Below are 26877 nucleotides of genomic sequence, written 5' to 3' on the forward strand. Positions count from 1 at the left end.
ACGGGAGAGTAGAAAAGAAAAAAAAACATTCCTTGAACCACTTCCCTTGGCACTTTGAGTTTACTCAATCAATTTGTTTGGTCCTTTTGAGTTATTTGGTTTTTCAAGTTTGAGTTGGATTGAAATTTTATAATTTAATTAAATATAATAACTTATATTTTACCAATTGACTAATCTGCTACGGGTCTTCTTTTTCCTATAACACCCTATTTGGTAATTGTGTTTATTATTGGGTATTCGAGATGTTGGGTATCCGGTTTTTCGGATATAAAAAGTCATCTTGTGTACTGCCCAAGCTATTCCCGAGACCATGTATGGTATAAAGAAGCTCAATCTGGCTATAGAGAACCTTGTAGTGTTTAGTGACACCTAAAGTAAGAAAGGTCTTGGATAATATTTGGATGAATACTTGTCTTGAATTTGACAGGTTCTGACTCAACTTGATAAAATTGATTTTTTTAAAAGATAAGATTTGAGTCGGGTCAGATTTATACCCTAAACCGATGCCGAAATGGTTGGTAATTTTTTGGTCGTCCATGGGATTGGCTCTCATGGTCATGGAAACTGCAGCAAAATGGGACGATAATTCTGGCTATTCTTTTGGTTATTGAATGTAACTTTTATCATAAACTGTAATGCATATTATTCTATTATTTTGTTGTTGGGATTAGGATAGAAAAATATGCTTTTATTCACTCATGGTTTACCACCATTTACTTACCACTGTATTACATTTAACCACCTTTTTCTTGCAATGAACTCTAATTTATTGGTTTTATTCATATAAGAATCATTATTCATACCCTTACTAACATCCACTCCAATCCAAGCATAGCCATGCGAATATGATTATCCTTAAATAGACCTTTTAACATGTTATTAAATATTTTTAACTGTGATGATAATATTTTCAAATGAAAATATTATCATCACTTTCTACTCCATCCAATCGGATGGCTGTTCACTTGAAAAACGAGAAAGTATAAAGTTAAAACTTGTCACCAAACTATACTAAAATTATCTTTATAGTTATTAAATTTTTAAAAATTATAAAATGAATCATATATTTTTTATAGTTGAATTTAGTTCAAATACCAGTTTTCTGAGTTATCTAAAGTAGCATTCAGATAGTATCAATTTTAATTAATTTATCATTCAATTTTGTTCTTGGGTAGATAGAAAGCGAAACTGCAAGTGAGGAGAAATATAAATGTTTTTATTATTTGTAAATATTTTCTCAAAATTATAATTTTAAAAATAAATTTTTTATATTTTAAAATTTATTACTTAAAAATACTAAAAACATCAAAATCGAAATTTTAATTACAATTGAAACATCAAATGAGACATTATTCATTAATTTAATCTATCACACCATTCCTTTAACAACAGTTAGAGAGCAACTAACAACATAATGCTTATTATATAATAAAATTAAAAAGTTTAATATTTATTTTATAACTAATAAAAAAATTCATTTTAGGGACCGTTTGTGAATTTTACCCATAAAGAAATATTACAAAAGCTAAAAATATCACCTTCTAAGGTTAATCTCAGAGAAATTTGTACCATGTATTGAAGACTTATGCTAGACAGTGCCTGCAATTGATATATTGTGCCACTAGACTGCTCAGTAAGACTTCAAATACAGAAAAGAGTCTGGAAAAAATGTAAAATAAAGATGGGCATTTCAGAACAATTTTCCTTCACATATCCATTTCTATCTATAGATATATCTAGTCCATGACGGCAACGTTCTGCATTTTATTTGTTAACTCTGTTGTGCTGAAGCAATCGATTTCGGATTCCATTTGTTTTAAAACGGTTCTCAATCCACCGCAAGCCTCAACAAACGGCTCTGCAGATGTTTGAAAACTATCAACCTCTTGCTGCATTCCATTGATGCTACTTGATATTTTCTCCAAAGCTAGTTTTATTGCATCAATCTCTTGAGGGGGGTAAAGACAGGCTCCAATTTCATCGATCTCTGCTCCAACACCTTGACATATCTTCAATAATTTCTCCAAAGAATCCACAAATTTACCATTGTCATCTGGGGTTTCTAGCTTAAGCATACCAGTGATAGTGCGGATAAGTTCCTTTATAACCACAAGTGTCCGGGACACGACCCCTTGAGCGAATTGAGCAACTTTCATTTCTTCAGGCGACAAGTCACTGCCTAGATCATCATCACTTAAATCCTCATCTTCAGGCTTGCTTTCAGCTTTGCTAGGAGTGTCATCAGAGGTTCCATTCCCGAGGTCAGAGGAAGCAGGCTTCAGCTCGTTCATCTCACGAACAACATCCTTCACAGAAACGGCTACCTGCGTCATTGCACGCCCAATCGCTATCACGTTTGTGGCGGGGACCTTCTTAAGAGCAGAACATGCCTCCCATACTGCTCCAACAAACTGAGGCATTGAAAGTTTCTTCTCCTTATTGTGAGATCCTGCTAGAATTGAACAAACTGAGGCATCGAAAGTTTCTTCTCCATAAACAGATTTTGTTCAAAAAGAAAGCTGATGCACGCAAATAAGGCCTCGGGAATATAGAATGCACCATTAGTTCTGTATTAACTTTTCTTCCTTCTTTGAGATTGCAATCATAAATCATAATGCCTAATGAACTGCAAAAACTAAGGAGACTCCAAACACAAAGAATGACATGAATGCTTTATGAAGCAGTCCAATCAATGACCATCAACCCTATTGGTAATCAGATGATTGCATACTATATAAAGTAACAAACCGTATATAGCAGTCCAAAATTAATAACAAAATTCATTGCAAGAGAAGTATGAATAATTACTTATACATCAGGACATCGGCTCAAACAAGCAACTTCGAAAATGCTTTAAATATTGACATGCTTTAAAAGACCGGTGGGGGGGCTATATCCTTACAAAGTACTAGTAACTCTTTACTGGTAGGGAAGGTGTTAGATTTAGTACTGATTCTCAAGTGTTCTGCACATCTTTTGACACCCCTTTAGAAAACACTACCCGATTATCTCTACTGTTTCTGTTCTCAAAGTTCAGTAAAGAAAAGAACTCAAACCCAAAGGGGAAAAATGTTGCCAGACCAAGTGTCACATTTATGAACAAAACTAAAACTTCATTTTCGGCTGACAGAATAAACCATAGACCTGTTCCCCCTAGATTTTAATGCTTGTCTGGATTTCAATATTATGCTATGATATGCAATTCTAAGAAAGAAAGAGAAAGAGAGAATTGTTTTACCATATAACGAGACATGTTCCTTCATTAACCTAAAACTGGAATCAACAACGTGCTTAACGGATTCATGGATGCTTGAAGATAGAGTTGGACCAGCACCAACATTGCTTCCATGGGAGAGCAAAAGGAAGCCCTGCAGCACATTGAAAAATGAATTCATGGTCTCCTCAACTTGTTTAGCATCAGGTGATTCTCCATTCCAAAGCATTCCAGCTGTTAAACAAATAGAAGAAGCAATCACTAGTCTCAGTCAATCCAAAGTGTCACACAGAATTATGGTGGAAAACAAAAGAAACCCATATGTCAAGCAATTCCTTTCGGAATGAAACAAAAGAGAATCTTGGAAATCACTAACTAATAGAAGCAAACAAAAAATTAAATCTTGTCATGAAATGATGTTTCTTGTCAAGCTTATATCATAGTTATAGGTTAATCGTTTGCAGATCATAATAATGAGGGGAAAACCCAGACCCAAAACAGAAAATTCATGAAGAAAATAAATAGGCGCACCGATAGTAGCTTGCTTGGAAACTTGGTCACCAAGCTGGATAACCTGAGCCCACGCCACCTTCTCCATGGAAGGAGGAGTTTGATCCAACATCTAGATATAGTAACGCAGGAAAAAAGGGTTCAAATAAGCACAAAAAACAATGATAAGGTAAAGAAGAAGAAGAAGAAGAAAGAACCTGTAAGGTTTCATGGATGGAATTGAGATGGGCGATGAGTGCCCGATTCAGCTGTTCTTTCTCTGCTTTTCCCATCACTGTCTTTCTGATTCTTCAGGCTCCCCTAGCTATGAAACCCCTTTTCTAGGGCTTATTATGCGATATATTTAGGGGAAAATTATAGTGACAATAATTTTATGGAAATTTTTTTATTACCAATATATATATGATTATTTTTTTAAATCATTCACATTTTTAATTATATACCAATTTTTTTTATTAATACGGAGATATTATATATTTGAAATTCTCTCAACTATTTGACAATAAACGTTTATATATTCTTGCATATGTGATTTTCAAAATTGTTTGTTTCATGCTATAATAAAAATTCTTCGATACGAACGTTTTTGTAATTATATATATATATATATATATATAAGAATTTGAAGTACTATTACTGTTTGGAATATAAGATTTATGTTTAAGATTTAAAATGATATAATTTAGTATTTAAGAACTAAAGCTTTAAATTTTAAAATTTACAATTAACATAATTAGATTGTATAAAATAAATTTATATTAAATAATCGTTATCTTTTAGGAAAATAGGACGTTTTTTTTCTTATGCCAATAGTTTAAAAGAAGAAGAAAATTAGAAATCTACACCATTCAACATATTATGTACGACGGCTCTGACTGCTACTACTATTGTTGTGGAGAGCGATTCAAGAAATTTGGTTACTCAATTCCTCTCTCGGACTACTCATCTCTCGGTTGCAAGCTTCCATCTCGTTACTGCTCGTCAACTTTTGGCTTCGCATCCCTCCATTCAGGTCCGTTATATCAGACGTTCAGCTAATCAGGTTGCTCATTCTCTCGCACAATGGTCCTCCTCATCAAATCGATCTATCTACTTTAATCGTGAATGTCCTAGTTTTTTATTTGATCTTGTTATGGATGATGTTCTTAATGCTTAACATCAGTATGTATTTCCTTCAAAAAGGGGGAAAAACATATTAGGTACAAATCTATTATTTTCAATTATTTCCGAACAGATCTGTAATTTCTTTTAAATTTGACAAGTATTTTCATTTTAACCCTTCCATTCTCCTTTTTATCCACGTTCAATTTCAACAATCCTTTTTATCGATTACATATAAAAATGAGGAAATTAATGCCTAAAATAGGCCTTGTTTCAATCGAGGTTGAAATTAACTTTTATAAAATTTAGATTTTCTCGTTGTCCTAAATTTATGAGCATAATACTTCAGGAGTGTAATGATCACTTGAACTCGACATTTATCGTCAAACTAATTACCCACGAGTTTAAGTTTCATGATACTTGAATTCAACCAAAATAGCAAAAGGAATTTTGTACGTAATTGACTTAGATTTTACTAAAGCTGGTCCAAAATCACCTCTAATTATTGTCAAATTCTTTGTTTGATTTGACTGTCACAATTTGTCCGATATTAAGTGGTTACAACTCAAAATCACTTAGCTTATCTCCTGTTCCATGCATTTTTAATTAAAATTAACCATATACTAATTAAAATATAACAATAAATTAAAGTAAATAATTGAAATATATATTTTTAAAATTAATTATTAAAAGAAGATAAATAAAAATTACCTATAGTGTCATTTACTTTATTATTACCATTTGCCAAGTATCACTGATGTTTCTGAAACGTGGCGTTATTAGTAGAAAAGTTACCTTTAAAAGTGGACATAATGTATTCTCTAAACTTATCAATGACTTCTAAACGTTCTCCTAAAATTCATTAGTTCTAACATCAGTGTATAAAGGATGTGTACGTTATCAACCAGTTAATTTTTTTTTTGAGTTGATAATATCTTATAATCACCACAAACTATTAAAAAAATATATACTCTTTCCCAACACCAAAATTCAACTCGAAGTTGGCTTTCACCAAAATCATTAGAAACTTAAACGAATTAAGAGTTTATTAGCCAAGCATGCTTTCACTGTTGGCCATAGTAAGAAAGAATAACTATCAGCCTTTTCCTCCACAATCATACAACAAATAATTATAAGCTCCATTTGATATCCTTCAAAAGTTCATTAGGATCTTCTCCTTGGAAACTCCATCTGCTACAAGTATTGAACTCACTTCCTGCAAAAACCAACAACTGTTATCTTGCATACACATTCCAACTCCACACCGTTATCATCAGCTGCTATTTCACTGAATCATTGCCTGACATTTATCAAGTGAACTGGCTTCACTCACTCTACATGAAACACTGAGCTTCTTCATACAGCCCAGGGTCTCATTAGATTCTTCCCTTGGTCTTTGCCACCTCAACTTTTCATTCAAGGTCAGCCCCCTAACCTTAGGCTTTGCTTGGTAGGGTGGAAAGGAAATCGAAAGGATAGAAAATTAAAAGGGTAAACAAAGTGAAAAGATGAAAATTCAATTTTTTATTTTTTATTTACTTTCCATTAGTATGCTTGGTAGGAATGACTCAATTTGCAATTTCATTCTGTTTAATGTTTGGTAGAGTTGAAAATGAGAGGAAAGAAAATTAAGCTTTAGAAAATACATATTTTGAACTAACTCATATCTCTCTCCTCTTTTCTTTCCAAGTGGAATGATTTATTTTTACACATAAGGATGGAAAATGATCATATTTTCTTTCCAGTTTTCTACTCCCTCCTTCAGTCCTTTCATTTCCCCACCCAACCAAGCAACGCCTTAGAGATGGTTACCTCATTCAATTCCATCTCTCAGCCATAATTTCATCTAGCAGTTAAGATTTTTTCATTCCACGCATAGGCTAGAAATAACCGAAGAATGCAAAACTCAGGCCCAATGTTCCATAAATAAGTCTTTACATGTGAATGAATATAACAGCACCTAAGCACTTGACTTAGTGGTAAGTGCATATATGATTAAATTTCAACTCGAATAACTTCAATAAGACTAAAGTTCAACTCGAATAACTTCAATAAGATTTAAAATTCATATTCTACAAGAAATAAAAAAAAAAAACAAGAGCACAATGATTAAGTAGACTGCAGCATTATTTAAAGCACATCGGGGTGTTCATTTGGTTAATTTGGTCACCGACCGAACAGAATTTGGTTAATTCGGTTACCTAATCGATTTCAAACCGAATTAACCATTAACCGAATTTTGAAGAAAAAAAATTAACCGTTCCCCGACCAAACTAATTCGGTTCAACTAGCAAATTTTTCCTATTTTTAAAAGCAGAGAAAGCATGAATCAATTTCTAATGAATGAAATCATTGAAAAATTTGCATCTCAAGGAAAATTAAATTAGAAAAGAACTAATAGATATCTGCAAAAACGCATAAGTACAAATATTAAACAAAGAAGTCACTGAAAATAGTTCAACTAGCAAAAAATAGCAACAAACCTCAGTCATTTGTCTTTGTCCACAAATCACGGCACTAGTGCCCTTAGGGCTATAAATTTGCTTGGCCCTAGCAAAGGCAGCCTGCAAAAGTCAGAGCAGGTTGCAACAATTTGATTATTATGGCATCAAACAATCTTAAGATATGGATGTGAAATTGTGAATAAGCACTCTACCTGTACATAGCCACTTTCACCGGTCCAACCATCATCTGGCTGAGATAATACTGGCACAACCTTGACACCCGAAGATTCCCAGTCTTTAAACCGATCCTTTAATAGGAGAACACAAACAAGAGCTTCAGTACCAAACATAAGATTAGCTTATTCTAGAAAACTAAAGTCTAACAAAAAGGACAAGCAAGCCCCAGACCTGGTAAGCCATTCTCCTAAGGTTTCTAGCCCCATAATAGAGCCTCACATCAGATCTCTTATCAGCACCAAATCCTGATTCAATGAGAGAGCGAATTGGACTGGAAATGAGGAAGTAAAGAGAACAAGTAAGCTACAATGCTGCAGGGAACATACAATTAAGGGCTTTTAAATGCCATGTACTGTATTCCCATTTGGAGATATCTTTACAATCAACAACACAAGTTACCGAGTAAAAAGAAGAAGAACAAAGGGAAGTGATGCAGAAGCTATTATTTTTTTTATGTTAATTCATTGTTTCTGTTTTGTTTATGAACTGTTAGGTATAAGCAGAGGATTAAATCTTTAGAGTATTAATCAAGGGCTGCAACCGAATCTTTATTTGTATTCTCCAATTAAATAGCTGAATTATAGATTTGCACCGCCTTACTATTTTCTTCACTTAATATGCTTCAGGAACTAAAAGTTTTTATAATCCTATGTTTTCAAGAATTTCAACATCTTACTCTCTCTTTTTTCAGCCTCAATTCTAGTGATTTACTGTTATTTCCCCATAATCCACACCAATTTTGGTATTAGAGCCTAACTAGACCCAAGAGTTAAAAGTGGAGTTCGTTTTTATGTCATGTTGGACACCGTAGAGGTCAAGGACGAGGAAATCAGGGAAGATACAAAACCGGCTGTGATATTACATGTGATTGAAGAGTTGCCATACATAATTTATGCTAGGCGGCAACAGGAACCAGTACCCAGATGGAATTTCTGGAAGGTAAACTTAAAATTAGCATATGGGAACATATGAAAGCAAAATTTCCGGAGCAATTCTTACCAGCTAATTATGCATAAATTTGTATGAGAAGCTACAGTTGCTAAAGAAAAAGATATTTTTGGTGGGTATACTTCTAAATTAACAATCTCTCTATTATCATGATATGTTGAAATAGAAAGATGGTTAAGGGATTAATCTTCTTTCAAAATAAGAATCACAATAAAGAATGATCACATTTCCACATCATGTGTGCCAATAATAAAACAACAAACTTCATTTTCCAATTTGGTTAGGTTTTGAAAACAATTCAAGCAAAATAATGCTCAACCTAATATACATAGCAAGTCCGGGGAATGAGTGCATTAGTTATACTGAAAGGGAAAAGTGTTATTGCAAAAAGAAATGCATACATAGAAAACAAATCCCATGAGCATGCAAGTCCAGAAATCCATGGCAACTATTCGTCCATCTCTAAATAGTAACTATTAAATGCTTTAAAACACAGATGAAGTTGACAAACTAAACAATCATATGCTATCATGAATGAAAACTTCCGATCAGATATCATCAAATTCATGCTGTTCAATCTGAAAACTATGAAGATTCAAACAGCTGGTTTTACGCTAAAACTATAAATAAAAAAGAATAAAGGATATTGAGCACGAAAACCACACAAAATTGGCCAATTAAAATATACTAGTTTAAAAATTGGGTGGCCAACAAACACTGATTCATCCTTGAAGTGACAAAAGGACATTATATGAGACCATATACTGAACGAACATCCAGACATGATTATGCACGAAGAGAGAAGTGTAAATTTCTGAGCTCCAGAGAGCATCATCACAAGTTATCACAGAAAAAGCCAACAGATTTGAATCATTTCTCAGAGAATGCGCATACACAATTGTCCATTCTAAACCTTAAAAGCATCACCAGGGATTTGCTCAAATATAATGTAAGAATAAGAACAAAAACTGGACTGCAAAATGTTCCAACAAATTTTCACCTAATTGAGCAAACTCCAATGCCAATATGTTCAAATTTCATAAGAAACCAAACATGATAACTCAATAAAGCTTTAGTTTAAAGTTAATTAATCTAAATGCGGCTTAATAGATGCCTTTTAGCAAAACAAACAGAAAAGTGAAACCCTAACCTGATTCCTGACCCAGTAGCGAAAATCAAAACCGTCGGATAATCCTCAGGCGGATCGATTTTATCAATATTAAAGCCGTTTCCCATAGCTTGAGTAAGGTCCACCACATCCCCTTTCTTTAACCCGCACAAAAGCTCCGCCGTCGACCCCGCTACGCTCTTCACCAAAAACTCGAACGCTCCAGTTGATGCCGCCAGTGATGGAGGAGACGCTATGGCCAGGAAAGAAGGTTTCTCCACATCAGGGAGCCGAAGCTGGAGGTACTGTCCCGGTAAGGTATGCGAGGACACGAGGTCAGGAGAGTTCGACACGTCGACGCTAACGTGGAATAGGGACTCGGCGGCTATCTCGATTGATGAGATCGGTGATGGGGTCCAGACGGTGGTGTCTTGCCGAACTGCGGCGAGAATAGCGAATCGACGGCGAGTGAGGCGATGGCGGGGGGTCAAGGAGCGGAAGGGGAGTCGGCGCAAGATAGACATGGGAAGGGGAGGAGCGCTAAAGGGCGCATGTGGTACAGAGGGTGTAAATGTAATGACGGTCATGGTCTCTGTGGTGAACTATGAACGAGTATAAAAGATGGCTGCGGTGGCGGGGACTAGGGAGAGAGGCGGCGCTAAAGGTGGGCTGGATCCGATGAGTTGGCTTTTCATAAAAATGAGCCATGAGCAACTTTTAGAGGCTCCACGTGGCATTTCAATGTTATGATATCCTAATTCCGAAGATAAGCAGTGGGGGCCACTTCATTTAGGGTTTCTTGGGATTTGTCTTTTTGATGATTTTTTAGTTCCATTACATAATGTAAATTGAAGAGGATATTTTGAAATTATAATGAATTTGGGTGTCATGGCATACCCACTCATTACTAAGAGTGTATGAACATAGAGTTTTATAAATTACTCATAAATTATTTATATAACATACATTTATTAAATTAAATAAATAAATATAAATAAAAATTTATATTCATTTAATAAACAAATAAAAATATTTACATATTTGCTTCATCTATATTCATAAATAACCTCATTTATTCACCCGCTTATCAACACACTTAATAGATATAATCACCCCATAGACACACTTAATAGATATAATCACCCCATAGAGATCTGAACAAATTAGATCAATTGAATCCATTCTTAATTTTTCATAATTAAAAACTGGAAAAAAGCGTGCATAATTTACCAAAAATTTTATTTATACAACAAATCGATTTTGTTTAAAAGAAATACAAAAGTTTAAATCCCATTTTAATTACATCCAAAAAAATTCTGCCACAAAAGAAGTATCTCACTACCACAAATTTAACGCCAATAATAGGTAACAATAACCTTAGTCCACATTAAAGCACATGTAAATGTTTACATCCATCAATCATTTAAAAAACTTATCAAACACTAGAATGGGATGCTGCGCGACATTTTGGATGATCAATCAGAGCGTTATTTCAATTGTTTTTTTTTAGAGATTTCTAAGAGTGATCTTCAGGATACTTCCCATTGGGGTCAACTGCATTCTCAGACAGATTATTATTCACTTCTGTCAGATGATGCAGATTTTCCCCTTCATCAGTATGTGGTCAATGCCGGTGAGGGTGGTGGTGACGCTTACCACTACTATTGTGCCTTGAATCGTGAGTGTCGTCTGATGAGTTACCTAATGATCGGCCTCTTGGATGAAGTATCTCATCATTGGAATCTATTGAACCAGAGACCACATTATTTGATAGACGATGATGCTTATTGTGGTTCACATGGCTTTGCCTTCTGGGAGCATCAACAGCTTCATCACTTGATGACTCTGAATCACTAGACCCTCCCTGATGACGGCCTTTGTGGAGTCTTCCGTGGCTTTTCTTTCTATTTCTACGATCATTGTCATCACTTGAAGAATCTGAAGTACTAGACACTGAACTCCAACGGCGTTTGTGATGCCTTGCACGACTTCGTTTGACTATCTCATTGTCATCATTATCTGAGTAGACAATAGATTCTGAATCTGATCTTGAATTATGATGCTTCCATTTTTGGCAGCTTCGCCTTTTCCTCCTCTCTTCTTCAGAACTACAATCATATTCATCACTGCTGTCATAACTGGAGCCTGGTGAAAGTCCCTTAGACCTTTTCTTTGACTTCTTCTCCTTTTTCCTCTCATTGTCACCTGAATCACCATGGGAATTCTTTCTATGCTTTTTATGGGATCTTCTTCTCCTTTTTATTCCTCCATCAGTACTATCACTCTCACTGTCAGTATCAGACTCATACCTTTTGTGCTTCACCCTCTTTGACTTCTTCTCTTTGGCTTCAGCATCCAGTCTCGCCTTTGCAGCAGCTTCTAACTTCTGCTCCCATTTCAAAGGGGCTTCTTTCTTCTCTAAAGCTCTCTTCTTCTTCTCCTCGACCAATTGGATGAACTTCTTGCAGTCCATTTATAAAAGAAAACCAACTCAATAACTGCATTTTGGTATGATGATGGCCGGAAGTACATCTCACAGAAGAGAAAAAACAATGTTAGTTCTTCCATCATTTGATAAAGTAGACATGATAAGAAAGACAATGAGATCTTAAAATTCTTTCTATGCAAGCAAAGCTAATAAGTATCACGCCTACCATTTAAACCAAGAAGCCAAGCTTGATAAAAGACCTAAAGGTAGTTTTCCCAGCATTTTAAATATATAACCAGTCGAACCCTTAAATAGTTTCTACTAAATTACTAGTGGTTAGTAGAAATTCCTTTCAAACTAACAAAATTATTCTGCTTTTTTTATGTTCATTTCAAACCACCGTACCACGTTCGGCCAAGTCCTTTTTGAAAAACTAAAGAATTTCTAATTCTGCTTTACGTTCTAACCACACAGAAGTCAAAAGAATCAATGATTCTTAGTCGAAGTTGCATGTCATCCCTCTAGTACTATGTTCTGAACATAATCGTGGAGCAACTCAATACTAGAATGAAATAATTAAAACAGAGCGGTAACAAGTCAGATATGTGATCTGTCGTTATGCATTATCAATACTGGAATTAAAGAATTAAATCCGAGTGGTTGGAAATCAGATTGAATTTCTCTCCGCAAAAACAGAAAGTTTCCAAATAAGTAAGGATCTAAGTAGACAAAGTAGATAATGAAAGAAAATAATTGAGCATGTAAAGTCGAATCCACCACTCAGCAAGCAAGCGAAGTTGAATCCAAAGCCATGAAGGAACAAAGATTAACATTCGTGATAACCGATAAATGTGTAAAACAAATACAACCTAAAATCACAAATTAAATTCATCACACCGAAAGAACCCAAACTTAAAGAGGAAACTCAAAGATAAAATTGAAAAGAAGATTATGATGTGAAAGCAAGCGTACCTGAATAATGAGAGACTTTGGAGAGGCGAAAGGAAACACGAAAGCAGATCTCAAAGGGATAGAGAGACAGAGAGGGATTAGGGTTTGGCCTTGGGAAGAGGTTTCTAGACAAATCCATGGCTTCTGCGATACAAATATATATATATAGCCACGCAAGGTGGCCAAAGCTTGCACGTCTACGGGTCAGAAACAAACACCGCGTTGGGTTCACTTTAATCACGTGGAGTAGATGACCATTAGGCTAAGATACACAAGAATGGGTATGGGACCCGAATATGAGGGTTCTGACTCGATTCGATATAATCGGGTTTAGTTATTTTTTTTAGTGTGATGTTTGAGTTGGTTCGAGTTTAGGGTGAAAATTACTCGATCTTAAAAAATATATAATTTTATTTTATATACTTAGAAATAATTACAATAATATTCTTCTATATATAAATTTTTTCAATTATGTCACTATTTTTATTGAATAAAAATAATATTTTTATTATTATTTCGGGTCGAGTTCGAGTCGGATGAAATCTTGCTTTGTTAGTGTAGGGTGGAGGCTCCCTTGTTCTCAGATCAGGTCGGGTGGACAAAAAATCCGACCCATGCCCATCCCTGAAGATACACACTAATGGGTTAAGTTCTTCTCAAGCACATGTAATATTATTACATTTTCAAAAGTTAAATTATATATATATATATATATATATATTTAAATTATCACTTGAAAGTATTAATAAAATAATAAATTGAAATTTTAATTACAATTAAAGAGTTAAAAATATTGATTATTAAATTAATATGTAATGTTATCCCTCTAACTATATATCATAATTAATAATCAGAATATAATTTTTTATTTAATTATTATTTTATAATTTTTATTAAACAATTAGTGAATAAAACCAAAACTAAAATTATAATTTAGTGATTAAATAAACCAAGCGACATCAGTAGTAAAAGAATTGTTGTTATTTTTTGAGATATCAGATTCCATCATTAAAGAGAATATTATTCTTTTTAGGTGATTCAAATTCAAAATAATTTTATCTATATAAGTAGGTGTGAATTTATTTATATATGAAATCAAACGTTTACAATTTATAATATCTCATTGTTCTTGTATATTAAATCAAGTCAGGTCAGTTTCATGCGTGACAATTTCAATAATGATTAATTTAAAATCAATAACTTCATAATTAAATAATGGATTTACAGGAACAAGCACTAAGGGTGCAGGTTACATCAAGATATTCTCCAACACAACATACAATTAGTGGCATAACATGGAGATGTAGTCATATTGACAGATGCTTGTTTAGAAATGTCAAAACATAAGCATATGTACTCAGATTACTAGAATATGATTCTTTTCTTAGCCTGTGCTGCAATCTTTCCATTAACCATAAGCATCAGCTAGAGGCAAGCATCTGCAAAATTGAGCAAGAATCATACTTCACATCATATTCCAGGCAGCCATTGGAACGAAAAGAAAGATATATTCATTACTAAATCAATGCTATAAAATGAATCTTACTCCCAGTTTCAGTTTCACCCCCCTAAGAAGCGAAGATATCATGAAGAACACACCGTTTTGTCAGGCTCAGCGTCCTGGAATTCCCTATGGACGCTACGATGCTCCTTACCCCCACTTCGATTTAGACAGCTTCGAACCGTCATCCCATTTCCTTCCAATCCACTGCGGTACAAGTACTTCTCTTGCTTCATTTGTTCAATTTTTTTAGGAAGATTTGCTGGATTTCCCCCTTGCGTGCGTGTGAAGCAACTGCTTTATAGTTATCTTCCCCTTTGGTGCATGATCTTACTGTTTTGTTAATCTGTGTGATGTACTTATTTATAATTCGTCTTCATAACTCCGAAATCAAAACATATGTCATTATCTAGTTCATTGTCCATAAATAAAATCGATGCATCGAATATAAACTCTAGAAAAACATTACATTGTAGTTTCCCAGACTATCAACGTACTCCTACTCCTGTAGAAACGGTATGGATTGAAGCTTTCCCCTCTAGATCAATCAATCCAAGGTTTTCAAGGCCCCTTCCAAGGACCTCGACTCGACAAGAGAATCCGACATCAAGAAGAGCAAAAGAAAGTATTAAGTAAATTGAAGAAGGAAATTTATAATCCGATCCCAAAACAGATGACGAAGATATTGAATTCGTACTATCAAGATAAAAACGGGGTATGGAGAAGGGAACAGAGATACATGAAGATGGAAAAAGGTGTGCAGTTTGCTTGGAAGATTTTGAGGCCCGAGAGAACGTGATGGTGATTCCATGCAATCACATCTTCCATGAGGAATGTATCCTGCTGTGGGTGAAGGATCGCGGAGATTGTCCAGTATGCAGATTCGTGTTCAGTGAGCACATTAAACAGGCACCGTCTTCCGAGAACAACATTCTGAATGCGAATGACTTGCTCCAGAGAGAAATGAACTCGATTATAAGATCTATGGAGGAGGCTTTCTTGTGGGACAATTCGCTCTAATACATGCATATATGCATCTCTTGTGATTCACGTTATATATAATACGGGATTGTCGCTATTAGCTTTTCAACTTCATCTCTTTCTACTTTCCAATAGAGTTGTTTTCATTCTTGGTAGAGTTTTAGTTCCTGCGAGCCCATGCTGACTTACAATCAAAGTAAGAATAAAGAGTACATGCTATTAGTTCTATCTTTTCATTCTCGGTGCAGCTATATTTTGTAACGAAAAAATGGGTTGGGATAAAATGCATCCTGATTGGAAATTTTAAGGGTTAAATTGAATAAAATAATTCTTCAGATATTAAAGTGATAATGAAATATAATTTCATGAACCAAAAGACCATTTAACCCATAAAAATTTGAGGTCATTATATGAACACTTGACAAGCATAGCATCAAATGGAATATAGTAATGATTGATTAAAATCCACTTAGTCACCCTTAACTGGTTGGGTAATCCGCACATCTTGTGTTAAACTAAAAGTAGATAAAATTAGCACAAAATGGACTATAGTAATAATTGATTAAAATCCACTTAGTTAGCCTTAATTGGTTGGGCGATTCCCACACCTTGTGTTAAAATAAAAGTAGATAAAGTGAGTGGAAAAAAAGACGCTTTCACCTAATTAAGAAGAAAACAAATGGACTAGTGAGAGGATTAGGTGCATGATAGATACAAACTCACTGACATAAGTGGAAAAACATGCACTTCATCACCGCATTAGATGCCACTAAACTGAAGTGGGAAACAAATCACACAACTAGCAACGAACCCATAATCTTAAATTATGGGACGGAATTTTAAAATTTTAAAATGATAGAAATTTATAAATATATAATAATTTAAAATTTTTAAGAGAACAAAGGTTTAATCTGTATCTAAATCTATTGCTGCACACAATTGGCTTTTGATTAACGTGTGAGGACTAAAACAATAAAGTAATGGCGGCCAAAGATGTTTGATCCGTGTAATAAAAGAGACACGAAGCCAAGAAGACAAGACCATGCTTTAGTAACAGACAAAATCATCGCCACAAATACAGCTGCAGTTTCATGAGGCGGTCCCACGCGCAAATCACAGCGAAATTTAGCATTCCAAATTTGTACCGCTTCTCCACGAGCAAAACATACATGAACCTTCCATCTTTTCCCCAATTTTCTCATGTAAAATTAGCCTAACGCGTCCATTACATCCCTCTTATATATATCCTCTCCCTCTCTCTTTAACCAACCATATAACGGTTTTCTCTTTCCCTATACCTTCTCTCTTGCCTTCAATATCTTCATCAAATCTTTTCACCTTTCATTTGCTAGTTTGAGTCTTTGGATCCATGGGGAATTACATTTCCTGCACCTTGGCCACTCCCTTGATCAAGGGCGGAAAAGCGACACGTGTTGTCCTTCCCTGCGGCGAAATCCGCCAATTTCACGACTGCGTTAAGGCGGCCGAGCTTATGTTGGAGTGTCCTAATTATTTCCTCATCAATTCCCGGTCTCTACACATCGGTAAACGGTTTTCGGCCTTGAGTGCCGATGAAGAATTGGAGCTCGGCAATGTTTTCCTCATGTTCCCGATGAAAAGACTCAACTCTGTGGTGACCGCAGCCGATATGGCCGTACTTTTCATGGCGGCGAATGCTTCGGCCAAGAGAATATCGTGTGGAAACGTTAGCAACGAGGAAGAAAGCTCGATGGGAGGACCGAAATTGAGCTTGGAAGGGGTTGAAGAATTTAAGTACAGGTTATCCGTTTGTAGGTCAAGAAAGCCTTCATTAGAAACAATCAAAGAAGAGCATGTTTGCTCAAGGTGAACAAATCAATCATGTTGGGTCAGTAATACAAAGTTTACCCTTTTGGTTGATTTGCATATGTAAAAAGACCAACATGTTGTTGTTTTAAAAAAGGTGAAATATTTGAGTCAATAATTACTTTCAGGTAAAATTTAAACAATTTAGGAATCAAAATTGATCGGCGTTGAGAATGTAAACGTAGAAATTGCATTGTTTTGAGGGACCACATTTTCTCTCTATAAGGAACGGAATGGGTTGGGAAGTTGGAAATGGAGTTATTTAACTATGGATTTTTCCACCAAACGTAAGACTCTGGAAAACAACACTTTCCTAACTCCATACATTAATTGAACTAATTTCATTTCAATATGAAGATGGAAAAAAGAAAGTTGATTTAATTTAATTTTAAAAACAATATCGAAAATATATATTTACCCTTAATTTAATATAAAATTGACAACTTCAATTATCTTTTAGAAAATTTTCTTTAATTATTGGTTTTCCCACGTTCCCTGCCGAGTTTCAACTCTTCTCGTCATCGTCGTTGTTGTACCGACAAGTTTCTAAATTTCAACTCTTTCCAAGTCTGTTTCTTCCCCAAGGAAAAAAATGACATCTCCAATCTCCTTGTACCTTCTCCTCCTGGCCCTCCTCTCTCAAACCCATATCTCCTTTTCCACCACCGATCACAGCTTAAACTCAGATGTCCACGATCTGCTCCCATCGTACAATCTTCCTAGGGGTATCGTTCCCGACAACGTCAAGTCCTACACCCTCTCGTCCACCGGAGACTTCACAATAGAGCTGGAAAGCACCTGTTATGTTAACTTCGATGAGCTGGTTTACTACGACAAGACCATCAAGGGGAAGCTGAGTTACGGGGCTGTGCCCGATGTGTCTGGGATTCAGGCAAAGATGTTCTTTTTATGGTTGCCTAATGCCTGTTACTGGGATTGAGGTTGATGGGAAATCCGGTATGGTTCAGTTCTTCGTTGGAGCTTTGTCTAAGACGTTGCCTGCCCAACAGTTTCAAGATATTCCTGTTTGTAATAGTAAGCCTTTCCTGAGGGCTGACCTAATTGGTTCTGCGCGAATTCGGGTACTATTTCCCTTTCCCTTTCTTCAAGGTTCTGAATTTCATGTTTTGTTTTAATTTACCAGTTTCGATTCTTCTTTTCCGAGTTACATACTTGTGGAATTGTTAGTAGAAATTGTGGAACAGTGTACTGTTATGCACAATTTGATTTGGTACCTGTTCTTTGCGAACTCATTCTTGTTTTTCCATTTTGCAGGAGCAATTCCTTTTCCTGTCGCAAGTGGGGAATTGAAGACTTCTGGTTTGCTCAATAATTTCATTGAAGCTCTCTTATTATACTTTGTGGTTCTGTATATTTGTTTCCATCAAAATAGATGATTGATCGTACAAGTCGTGAAATTTGTATTCTACATGATGAATGTAATGATGACTGGAAAATTACTGTGATAATGGATTCTGCTTCTTATTCACAGCCATTCTTCCCCCTCTGCAGAGTATTGGATGTAGTGAAATGGAAAGGAATTTGTTTAATTTTTGCCATTGTTGTAAGCCAAGGGAAAGACGTCAAAACTTACATATAAAACGACTATATATACTGCGAGTGCCCAAGCCCCAATTCCCATAGTTATCCCCAATCCCTAAATTTCCCTCGCATCAGTCACTTCCCCCACCATCGGTCCGTCGCTAATCACTCTTCATTCTTCACTCGCCGTCACTCACAGGCGACAGACAGCCAGCCAAGCCAGGTACTCTCTCTCCGACCTTCCCTTTAACAAAAACACCATTGAGCATTGCTGTGTTTTTCATGATCCTTAACTTCATAACAGAACCAAAAGTTACAGAAAATAATTGACTACCTCTATGGAACTGCTTGTACACTCAAAATTGCTTCAAACCTATCGAAATTACACTGTAAAATTCGGGATAACTGTTTTCTTTGTTCCTTGATCATGAGTTCTGATTACTAATCTAGAGATAACAAGCTCAATAGCAACAGTTCTCTAGTTAAACTACATTAATGCTGGAAAAAAGACGAAAATCTTACACACAAATTTAGTCGAAAATCAAGGTGAAAATAGAGAAGCAAACCCTAATCTGGAAACTATTAAAAAATATGTTTGGTCATATTATATAAAAAAGGAACCTAGAATTAGTGCACGTATTAGTATTCAATGGGGAAAAAAGGAGTCCAGGTCAAACTATGACCATACAATGGAATTTGTTGTCATTTGTATTGATGCATTATACATACTCATTTAGCTAATATATTCTCTTTCTGTTGCATTCATTTATAGATTATATATAGTTGCATCTTAAGGTAGCAAGAAGTTTCAGCATTTTTGCTTTTATTTATTTATTAATGTCGATCTTATATTCAGCTCCAAAGCCTCATAGGCCACTGGTTCAAAATAGAGTTGAGTGATAAATATAGGTTGGCATTTTCATCATCTTCTTTTCAGTTAATTTGATTGCAAATGACTTCTACTGTGGCCTAATATCTTGTGTGGTTGAATTTGGGTGTTGGAAAGTGATTTAAAGCTGCTGATGAAATGGAAGGTAAATAACAAAGTGAAGAGAAAGCTGATTTGAGTTTGCTGATGATAAGTGCAGTTCAAAGTATGAAAGGATGTATGCGTGATAGATACGGTCACTCTTAAAATTTGCACATTATCAATATTAGAATCCCACACTACATCAAAATTTTGTATTAGGGATGTCTAAAACATTGTCACTGAACCACATTTATATCCGTCTGTATTTGGTGACGCAAAATTAATTGACACTTGCATTTGTCAGTGTAACTATAGGTTTACAGTGACGGTTTATTATTGGAAAGCTACAAGGAACTACGAGATGAATTAATTTTGTTGATCATGCACTTGATCAATTTCATCACATGCCGTTTTGACTTCACCGTACGAAATGGAAACAAGGTTGCACATGCAATTGTTGTGGCATGTCTAACGGACACTGTTTCATAAAAAAACAAACAAAATATCTGTCGGATAAAATGAATTGCAACTAAAAATATTTTATAAAATAAAAAAATAATATTAATGAATTAATTTAAATTCAATCTGATTATATAAATATTTTTTTCAAAATAAATTTCAAGTATTGAATTTATAATCTTGATTTGAATTCATATATATCTAAAAAAAATATAATTTAGTATATTTCAATTAGAAACAATAAGTAATTGAAATATATTTTTATTATTATTAAAAATAAAATTTATTTTCAATTTATTAAATATTTTTATTTAAAAATAAAAATGAATTCCGCGAAGTTCATTCGCATCTTTTCATGATACCTTTATTCGATCTAGGCTTATAAATTTAGGGATGTAAATGAGACGAGATAGATCGTGAGTTATTCGAGATCGACTCGATTAGGGCTCGATAAATACTCGGATTGAATGGACTCGATTCGAGCTCGACTCGAATTCTTAAAGAGGCAAAACGAGCTACTTGATACTCGACTCGAAAAGTTCGTGAGCAGCTCGAAAATATAATATATAAGATTATATTTAAAAAAAATTATTAAAAATATTAATATTTATGTATTCATTTTTTTAAAGAGAATACATTAAGATTTTCATGCATTTAAGATTCAGGTTCGAGTTCGAGTTTGAGGTTTCAATCGAGTTAAGTTTAAGATTTTTTTTTCTTCATTTTGAGCATTTTCAAGTTGCACACGAGCTTCAATTCAAGATTTCGAGTTCGAATCGAACTTAAAAATTTTAAACTCGCAAACTTTCGAGTATCGACTCGGCTCGTTTACACCCCTTATATATTATTAGCTATTATTGATCCCTGGGACGTGGCTGGCTAACAATAAATGATAATGACAGTAATAAAAAAATACTCCAACACACAAAAAAAAGGTGCATATTTTTATCGTATTTGTATACCGACATATTTAGTCAAATTTTATTACAATCCTTTGTATTATATATACTTTATGAATTTAACTTTATAATTTAATTTAGTCAAATTTTATTGTTAATCATAGTATTATATATATTATACAAATTTATTCCTTGTACTTTAGTTTGTTTACTTTTATCATTTTTTTTTGAAATTCTAAAAATTTTATTATAATCAAAATAAGAATCGTTCAATCTATTAAGTTAAAATATATCATTAGTTCATATAATATATGCAAGATGCATATTTAATTTATGTTATCCAATACATCATTTTTAATCTCTATAATTTAGTTTTATCATCTTTGTATCATTTGTTTCAAGATATAAATTTTAAAATACAAAAAATTATATGGACTAAAATGAACTAAATTAGAATATAAAGAGTAAAACTGTAACTTATACATAATATAGTACCTGATGATAGATTTTGACCCATATATTTCTGTAATGTAGTTGGAGATGATAAAGATAAGATCATAAGAGGAGAAAAAAAAATAAAGAAGCCGCTGGTTCTGAGTCAAAATGGAGTGAGTCAGATGAAGATAAACATGGTGGGCGATCCATCGCATAAAAAAATCAATTAAAGAAACAAACGCATTTCCACTCCCATGGCTTCGTTTACTCATCGCTTTCTTCTCTTCTTCTCTTTCCTTCTTCATTGCTTCACAAACATATTTCCCGTTCTGGGATTTCGATCGAGTTTCGCTTTGTTTCCCGTCGCCAAAGATGCAGCCACTCTTCAGTACGTTGCGAGAATTTCTCACGGCACTCCATTGCGATCCTCCGACCTCGTGCTTGATCTCGGCGGTTCGTTTCTTTGGATGGATTGCGATTACGGACACGTGTATTCATCAAGCAGGTTGATCTCGAGCTGCTCCGTCAACTGCTCCAGAGCAAAGTCTCATGATCTGGGAAAAAGGAGTTGCCTTTTGAACACCAACTGTTATGTGTTCCCCAACAATGGCGTGACGGGATTGGCTTCAACAGGGGAACTGGTGGAGGATACTATAGCCGTTGATACTGTTGACCTTTTAAAGGTAGGAACAACGACAACCGTCGATCACTTCCTCTTTTCTTGTGCACCGACCTTTCACTTGCAAGGTTTGGCCAGTGGCGCCAAGGGGATGTTAGGGTTAGGGAAAGCTTCCATTTCTCTGCCGTCACAGCTGAGTTCCTCGATCGGACACCCTCAAAAGTTCAGTCTTTGCTTATCGTCCTCAACCGGCGTCGTATTAACCGGCAACGGAGACGCCATTTTCGGGACCAAAACAGCAAGGTCACTCATTTACACACCCCTCGTTATCAAACAAAACGACTACTTCATCCATGTTAAATCCATCAAGATAGGTGGAAGGAGATTGAGTTTCCATGTAGGAGGTAAATTAGAGGCAAAGCTAAGCACAATCGTGCCGTATACCAAGATGGAAAGCTCAATCTTTGCAAAGTTTTCCAAAGCTTATGTGGAGGCAGCCACACGGATGAACGTGACCAGGGTGGCAGCCGTTGCTCCGTTCGGACTCTGCTTCAGTTCGAAAGGTGTTGTTGGGAACTCAATGCCTGGAATCGAACTAGTTTTGCAGAGTGAGATGGTGAAGTGGAGAATTGAAGGGAGGAATTTGATGGTGAAAGTAAGGGAAGAGAGGATGTGCGTAGGGGTATTGGATGGAGGATGGGAACAGAGTAGCCCTATTGTAATAGGAGGGCATCAAATGGAAGATAACCTTTTGGAGTTCGATATTGAGAGTTCAATGTTGGGATTTAGCTCTTCTTTGTTGTTCAAGGGAACAACTTGTTCATCTTCCTTACCAGATTCCAACCTCAAGCACTTCATCTGATTTCTGTCTTTTTTTTTTTTTTTAAGTTTTATTTTGTGAAGGCTAGCATGATAGGATCGATGGACAAGAACATGAAGAGAGAATTAAAGTGTGAATATATATATTGTTCATTAATAGATCATTGTGTATTGGATCATGCTAAAAATGCATGTTAATAGAAGGCTTGGTGATGCGAATTAGATATTTGGGTTTTTAGTAAATTACACCTTTAGTACTTTAATTATTATTTTTCTTTCATTTCAATCACTCAAATATTTTTTGTTTTAGTTTATATGTAACATTATGTTTTGATTTTATTTTAGTCATCTATTGCCAAAAATTAATGATTCAGTATCACCATAAAGTAGTATTATATCATCATTGAAAAAATGTTACGTTAACATTTCAATTAATTTTTTAACAAGTGATTAAAATGAAATTAAAATATAAATTTAGGTATGATTTTAAAAGAAAAAAATAATAATTGTCATCAAAATAAAACAAAAGTGATAGTTGAGATACCAGACGTGTACTTTACCCTTTTTTTGTATGATTGTGTATTTGTTTGCTTCGTAAACATTATTAAATATGTATTGAGGCGGTGATCATAAAGTAGTATATGTTCGAAATTTAAGTAGTATGTGTTCGAATTTTTTTTAGTTAATTATTAATACATATACATCGTATATACGTAACTACTCAACCTCATAACTTTTAACGAAAATAATATTCACTTTTACCGTTAGAATCACTTAATAAATTTTAAATATGTACTTCTTATGAAATATTATTATCATTTTCTTATTTTAATTATCAATTTTTTCTATAAAATTATTATTAATATATTTTCATTTTAGACATATTTTAAGGTCGATTTTTTCCTTTTCATCGTTAAAAATTTACATATAACTTTTAATAAATTAATACTCAACAATAAAGTGAAAATACATATTACTATTTTATTAGTCAAATAAAATCGAATCTTATAAACAGATCCATGTAACTGCCCTAAATTATTTTTTTTAAAATAAATAAAATCAAATATATTACTATAAATGATTAAACTCAATTTAATCACCGTATCGCTACCTCAAAAGGCTATCAAGAGAAACTGAACGCAAAGACTCCTACATAAGTACAAAATTAAACCACTAAATTAGGTTAGACAAGCATTATAATTCTACCAAAATTAATATTTGGGTTCGATCCTTCCCACCAACATGTTCAACTTTACTCTTTGAATAGTCTGGAATGATTACAAGGTAGTGTTTATTCATAAACTTTTTTGACACAATACACACACACCCTATGTCACAACCTGAAAAAAATATTATTAATACAAGTAATTTGGTGAAATTTGAGGGTCAAATTAAAAGTTTATAGAACTTGTAGGTCATTTTAGAAGTTGAAGAAAATTTAAGGATCTAATCCTAAATTTTACCAAATAGTATCGACATAAATTCATTATATGTGTGCAATTCGTTTCTGATTGAAATCAGAAACAAATTGCTCAAAATTCCTTCCTCCCGCACCCTACTTTCAAACTCGATCCCGACACCGTTCGACCACCAATCGTCGATCTGAAACCGTCATCGTGTTCGTCTTCGAACGGTGAACAAAACCCCATAAACCAAGTGTCGTGAAACATCGTCTAACACCGTGAATTTCGATTCAAAGTTTCAACTTTTTTTAGCACCACCGCCGTAAAAATCTTCAATTCAGCGCCGATCGTTGCTTCGTTTTCGACACCTCTCGCACCATAGTGTTCCTTGTGTTGTTTCGAGTCTGCTGGTGTCCTCCTTGTCTCCGTCGTCGTTGACGCGTGAGGGAGGTGAAGCAGTCAAAGTTTCCGACGTGTTGAAATCGAGCTCTCTAACGTTCAAAATTTTGAACCGAGCTTAGTAAGTGTCTCAAAATCGCTTAAATTATTATTAGAAAATTTTTCTGTAATTTTTCCGACTCCGTAGGAGGTCCCACGCGCCTCCCCTGCGCATGGAGGAGGTTCGAAACAGTTGGGGCAGTTGACCCGTTGACCAGGTTTAACCCGTTGATTTGACCCGATCCGTTGACTTTTGACCGACGACCGACCGTTGATCGTTGACTTTGACCAAAAAATCAATTTTTTCGAAAAATCATATTTTATATTTTTTAACGTCATGAGTCCGAATCCGAAGTCCATTTTTTCAAATTCGAACCCGAAAGCCTCCAAATTGTCAGTTAATCCCATTGACTTTAACTTTGACCAAAAAGTCAAAAATTTCGAAAAGTCATATTTTATGTTTTTTGACGTCCTAAATCTTATTTCAAAGTCCGTTTTGTCAAATAAATAATCAAAAATTTTGAGATATGATTATAGAATTGATTCAATAAGATATTTTATGAAGGTACTCGTGTTTCACCTGAGCGATGATCAGTTAGGTCTGGTATTGTCCGTTCGTCAGATCTGCCAGATCTGCGTAATACAAGAATTACCCGTAGGTTTCCGTAAATTATTTAAATAAATGTTAAGATTATTCATGTTAGGTTTCCAATATGATTTTTTTTCCCGATTTGTATGATCTAGCGCTGCAGCAAAGCGTGATCGACAAACTCAGTAATAGGCTTTCCTATCCGATTTCTCAGACTGTTACAAGTGTGCTTCCTGATGGTGTTACCTTATAGTTTATTTGATATCTGATTTATGGCGCACTTCTGATATGATTTCTGGTTACAGTATATTTTTATACCTAATTTTTGAATATGGCTTATTCGATATATAATTTATCGTACGTTACTGATTTAACTTATGATTTCCGTATTTTTGTATATGATTTCCAAGCATAAAACATTTTCATGTTTTAAAGGATTAATCATCGTTTTCACTTGAACACATTCATGGTCATTGGGGGTATTGTTGGAGGAAGTATATATGCAGGCTCCTCGGCTTTGTGCTCAGGGCCTTACTGTTGTGCAGGGGTTGTATGGTTATGGGGAACCTACACATTCTGATGTGATCAGATGGGGGTATTGTTCATATTTTTAAAAACATGTTTGATAAACTAATTTTACTGAAAATTTTTATATGTATGTTTTTTATACACTGTAAGGAGCACACTGGGATTTTTAGCTCATTCTGGAAATTTTACCCTTTTCAGATAATAACAGATCGTAATCTAGCAGATTTGGCATCAGGGGAGATCAACTACTTTTACTTTTGTATGACCGTATATCTTTATATGTTTTTTAGTTGTATTTGGTGACATGCATTTTGCTATCATTTTGGATATATCCGTATTTGTAACCCCCCCGGACCCGGTCTGTAAGATAGACCCAAACCTAAGTGGTCACATGTCCCATTCAGAGTTTTTTTTAAACAACTAATAATACATTAGATATAATACAAAACAAAATATATATCCAAAACGACAGCAAATACATGTCACCAGATACAACGGAAAACATGTAGAGATATATGTTCGTACAAAATAAGTAGTTGATCTCCCTTGATGCCAAATCTGCTAGCTTACGATCTGCTATTATCTGGAAAAGGGTAAAAACTATAGAATGAGCTAAAAAGCCCTGTGTGCTTCAAACAATGTATAAAAACATTTTAATAAAATATTTCAGTAAAATCATTTCATCAAACATGTTTGTTTTATTTAAAATATGAACACTACCCCCATCCGTCACGAACAAAATGTGTAGGTTCCCCATAACCATACATCCCGTCACGTCCAATAAGGCCCTGAGCACAAAGCCGAGGAGCCTGTAAGTATTCTTCCTCCAACAATTTCCCCCCAATGTCAGTAATAAACAAGTATGTATTCAAGTAAAATTGGTGAATAATTCATGCTTTAAAAAAACA

General features: G+C 34.6%; 5 protein-coding genes and 1 pseudogene across 6 annotated transcripts; 3 read left to right on the plus strand and 3 right to left on the minus strand.

Moving 5' to 3' along the window:
* Positions 1-1583: 1583 nt before the first annotated feature.
* Positions 1584-4037, minus strand: LOC120219371. Its single transcript, XM_039216184.1, has 4 exons — positions 3922-4037; positions 3746-3836; positions 3239-3448; positions 1584-2449 (listed from the first exon to the last, which is right to left on the minus strand). The coding sequence occupies exons 1-4, from the start codon at positions 3994-3996 to the stop codon at positions 1737-1739; spliced, it is 1089 nt and encodes a 362-aa protein (XP_039072115.1). The 5' UTR covers positions 3997-4037; the 3' UTR covers positions 1584-1736.
* A 1816-nt stretch (positions 4038-5853) lies between these two features.
* Positions 5854-10259, minus strand: LOC120219372 (fruit protein pKIWI502-like). The gene is made up of 5 exons (XM_039216185.1): positions 9605-10259; positions 7678-7777; positions 7482-7577; positions 7309-7389; positions 5854-6041 (listed from the first exon to the last, which is right to left on the minus strand). Exons 1-5 carry the CDS (start codon positions 10147-10149, stop codon positions 5979-5981), a joined length of 885 nt encoding a protein of 294 aa, XP_039072116.1. The 5' UTR covers positions 10150-10259; the 3' UTR covers positions 5854-5978.
* A 790-nt stretch (positions 10260-11049) lies between these two features.
* LOC120219375 (dentin sialophosphoprotein-like) lies at positions 11050-13116 on the minus strand. Of its 2 annotated transcripts, none has more exons than XM_039216187.1 (2): positions 12963-13116; positions 11050-12094 (listed from the first exon to the last, which is right to left on the minus strand). In XM_039216187.1, the coding sequence occupies exon 2, from the start codon at positions 12033-12035 to the stop codon at positions 11187-11189; it is 849 nt and encodes a 282-aa protein (XP_039072118.1). In that variant the 5' UTR covers positions 12036-12094; positions 12963-13116; the 3' UTR covers positions 11050-11186. The 2 variants fall into 2 exon arrangements, with proteins under 2 accessions (XP_039072118.1, XP_039072119.1); XM_039216188.1 differs by having other exon boundaries at positions 11050-12060; positions 12963-13109.
* A 3576-nt stretch (positions 13117-16692) lies between these two features.
* Positions 16693-17387, plus strand: LOC120219377. Its single transcript, XM_039216190.1, has one exon. The coding sequence runs from the start codon at positions 16793-16795 to the stop codon at positions 17270-17272; it is 480 nt and encodes a 159-aa protein (XP_039072121.1). The 5' UTR covers positions 16693-16792; the 3' UTR covers positions 17273-17387.
* Positions 17388-17790: 403 nt separating this feature from the next.
* Positions 17791-18419, plus strand: LOC120219376 (annotated as a pseudogene).
* A 3393-nt stretch (positions 18420-21812) lies between these two features.
* Positions 21813-23233, plus strand: LOC120219374 (probable aspartic proteinase GIP2). Its single transcript, XM_039216186.1, has one exon. It carries the CDS (start codon positions 21828-21830, stop codon positions 23052-23054), a length of 1227 nt encoding a protein of 408 aa, XP_039072117.1. The 5' UTR covers positions 21813-21827; the 3' UTR covers positions 23055-23233.
* Positions 23234-26877: the final 3644 nt, after the last annotated feature.

Source organism: Hibiscus syriacus, unplaced genomic scaffold (assembly GCF_006381635.1).
Source record: "Hibiscus syriacus cultivar Baekdansim isolate YM2019G1 unplaced genomic scaffold, ASM638163v2 tig00110206_pilon, whole genome shotgun sequence".
NCBI lineage: Eukaryota > Viridiplantae > Streptophyta > Magnoliopsida > Malvales > Malvaceae > Hibiscus > Hibiscus syriacus.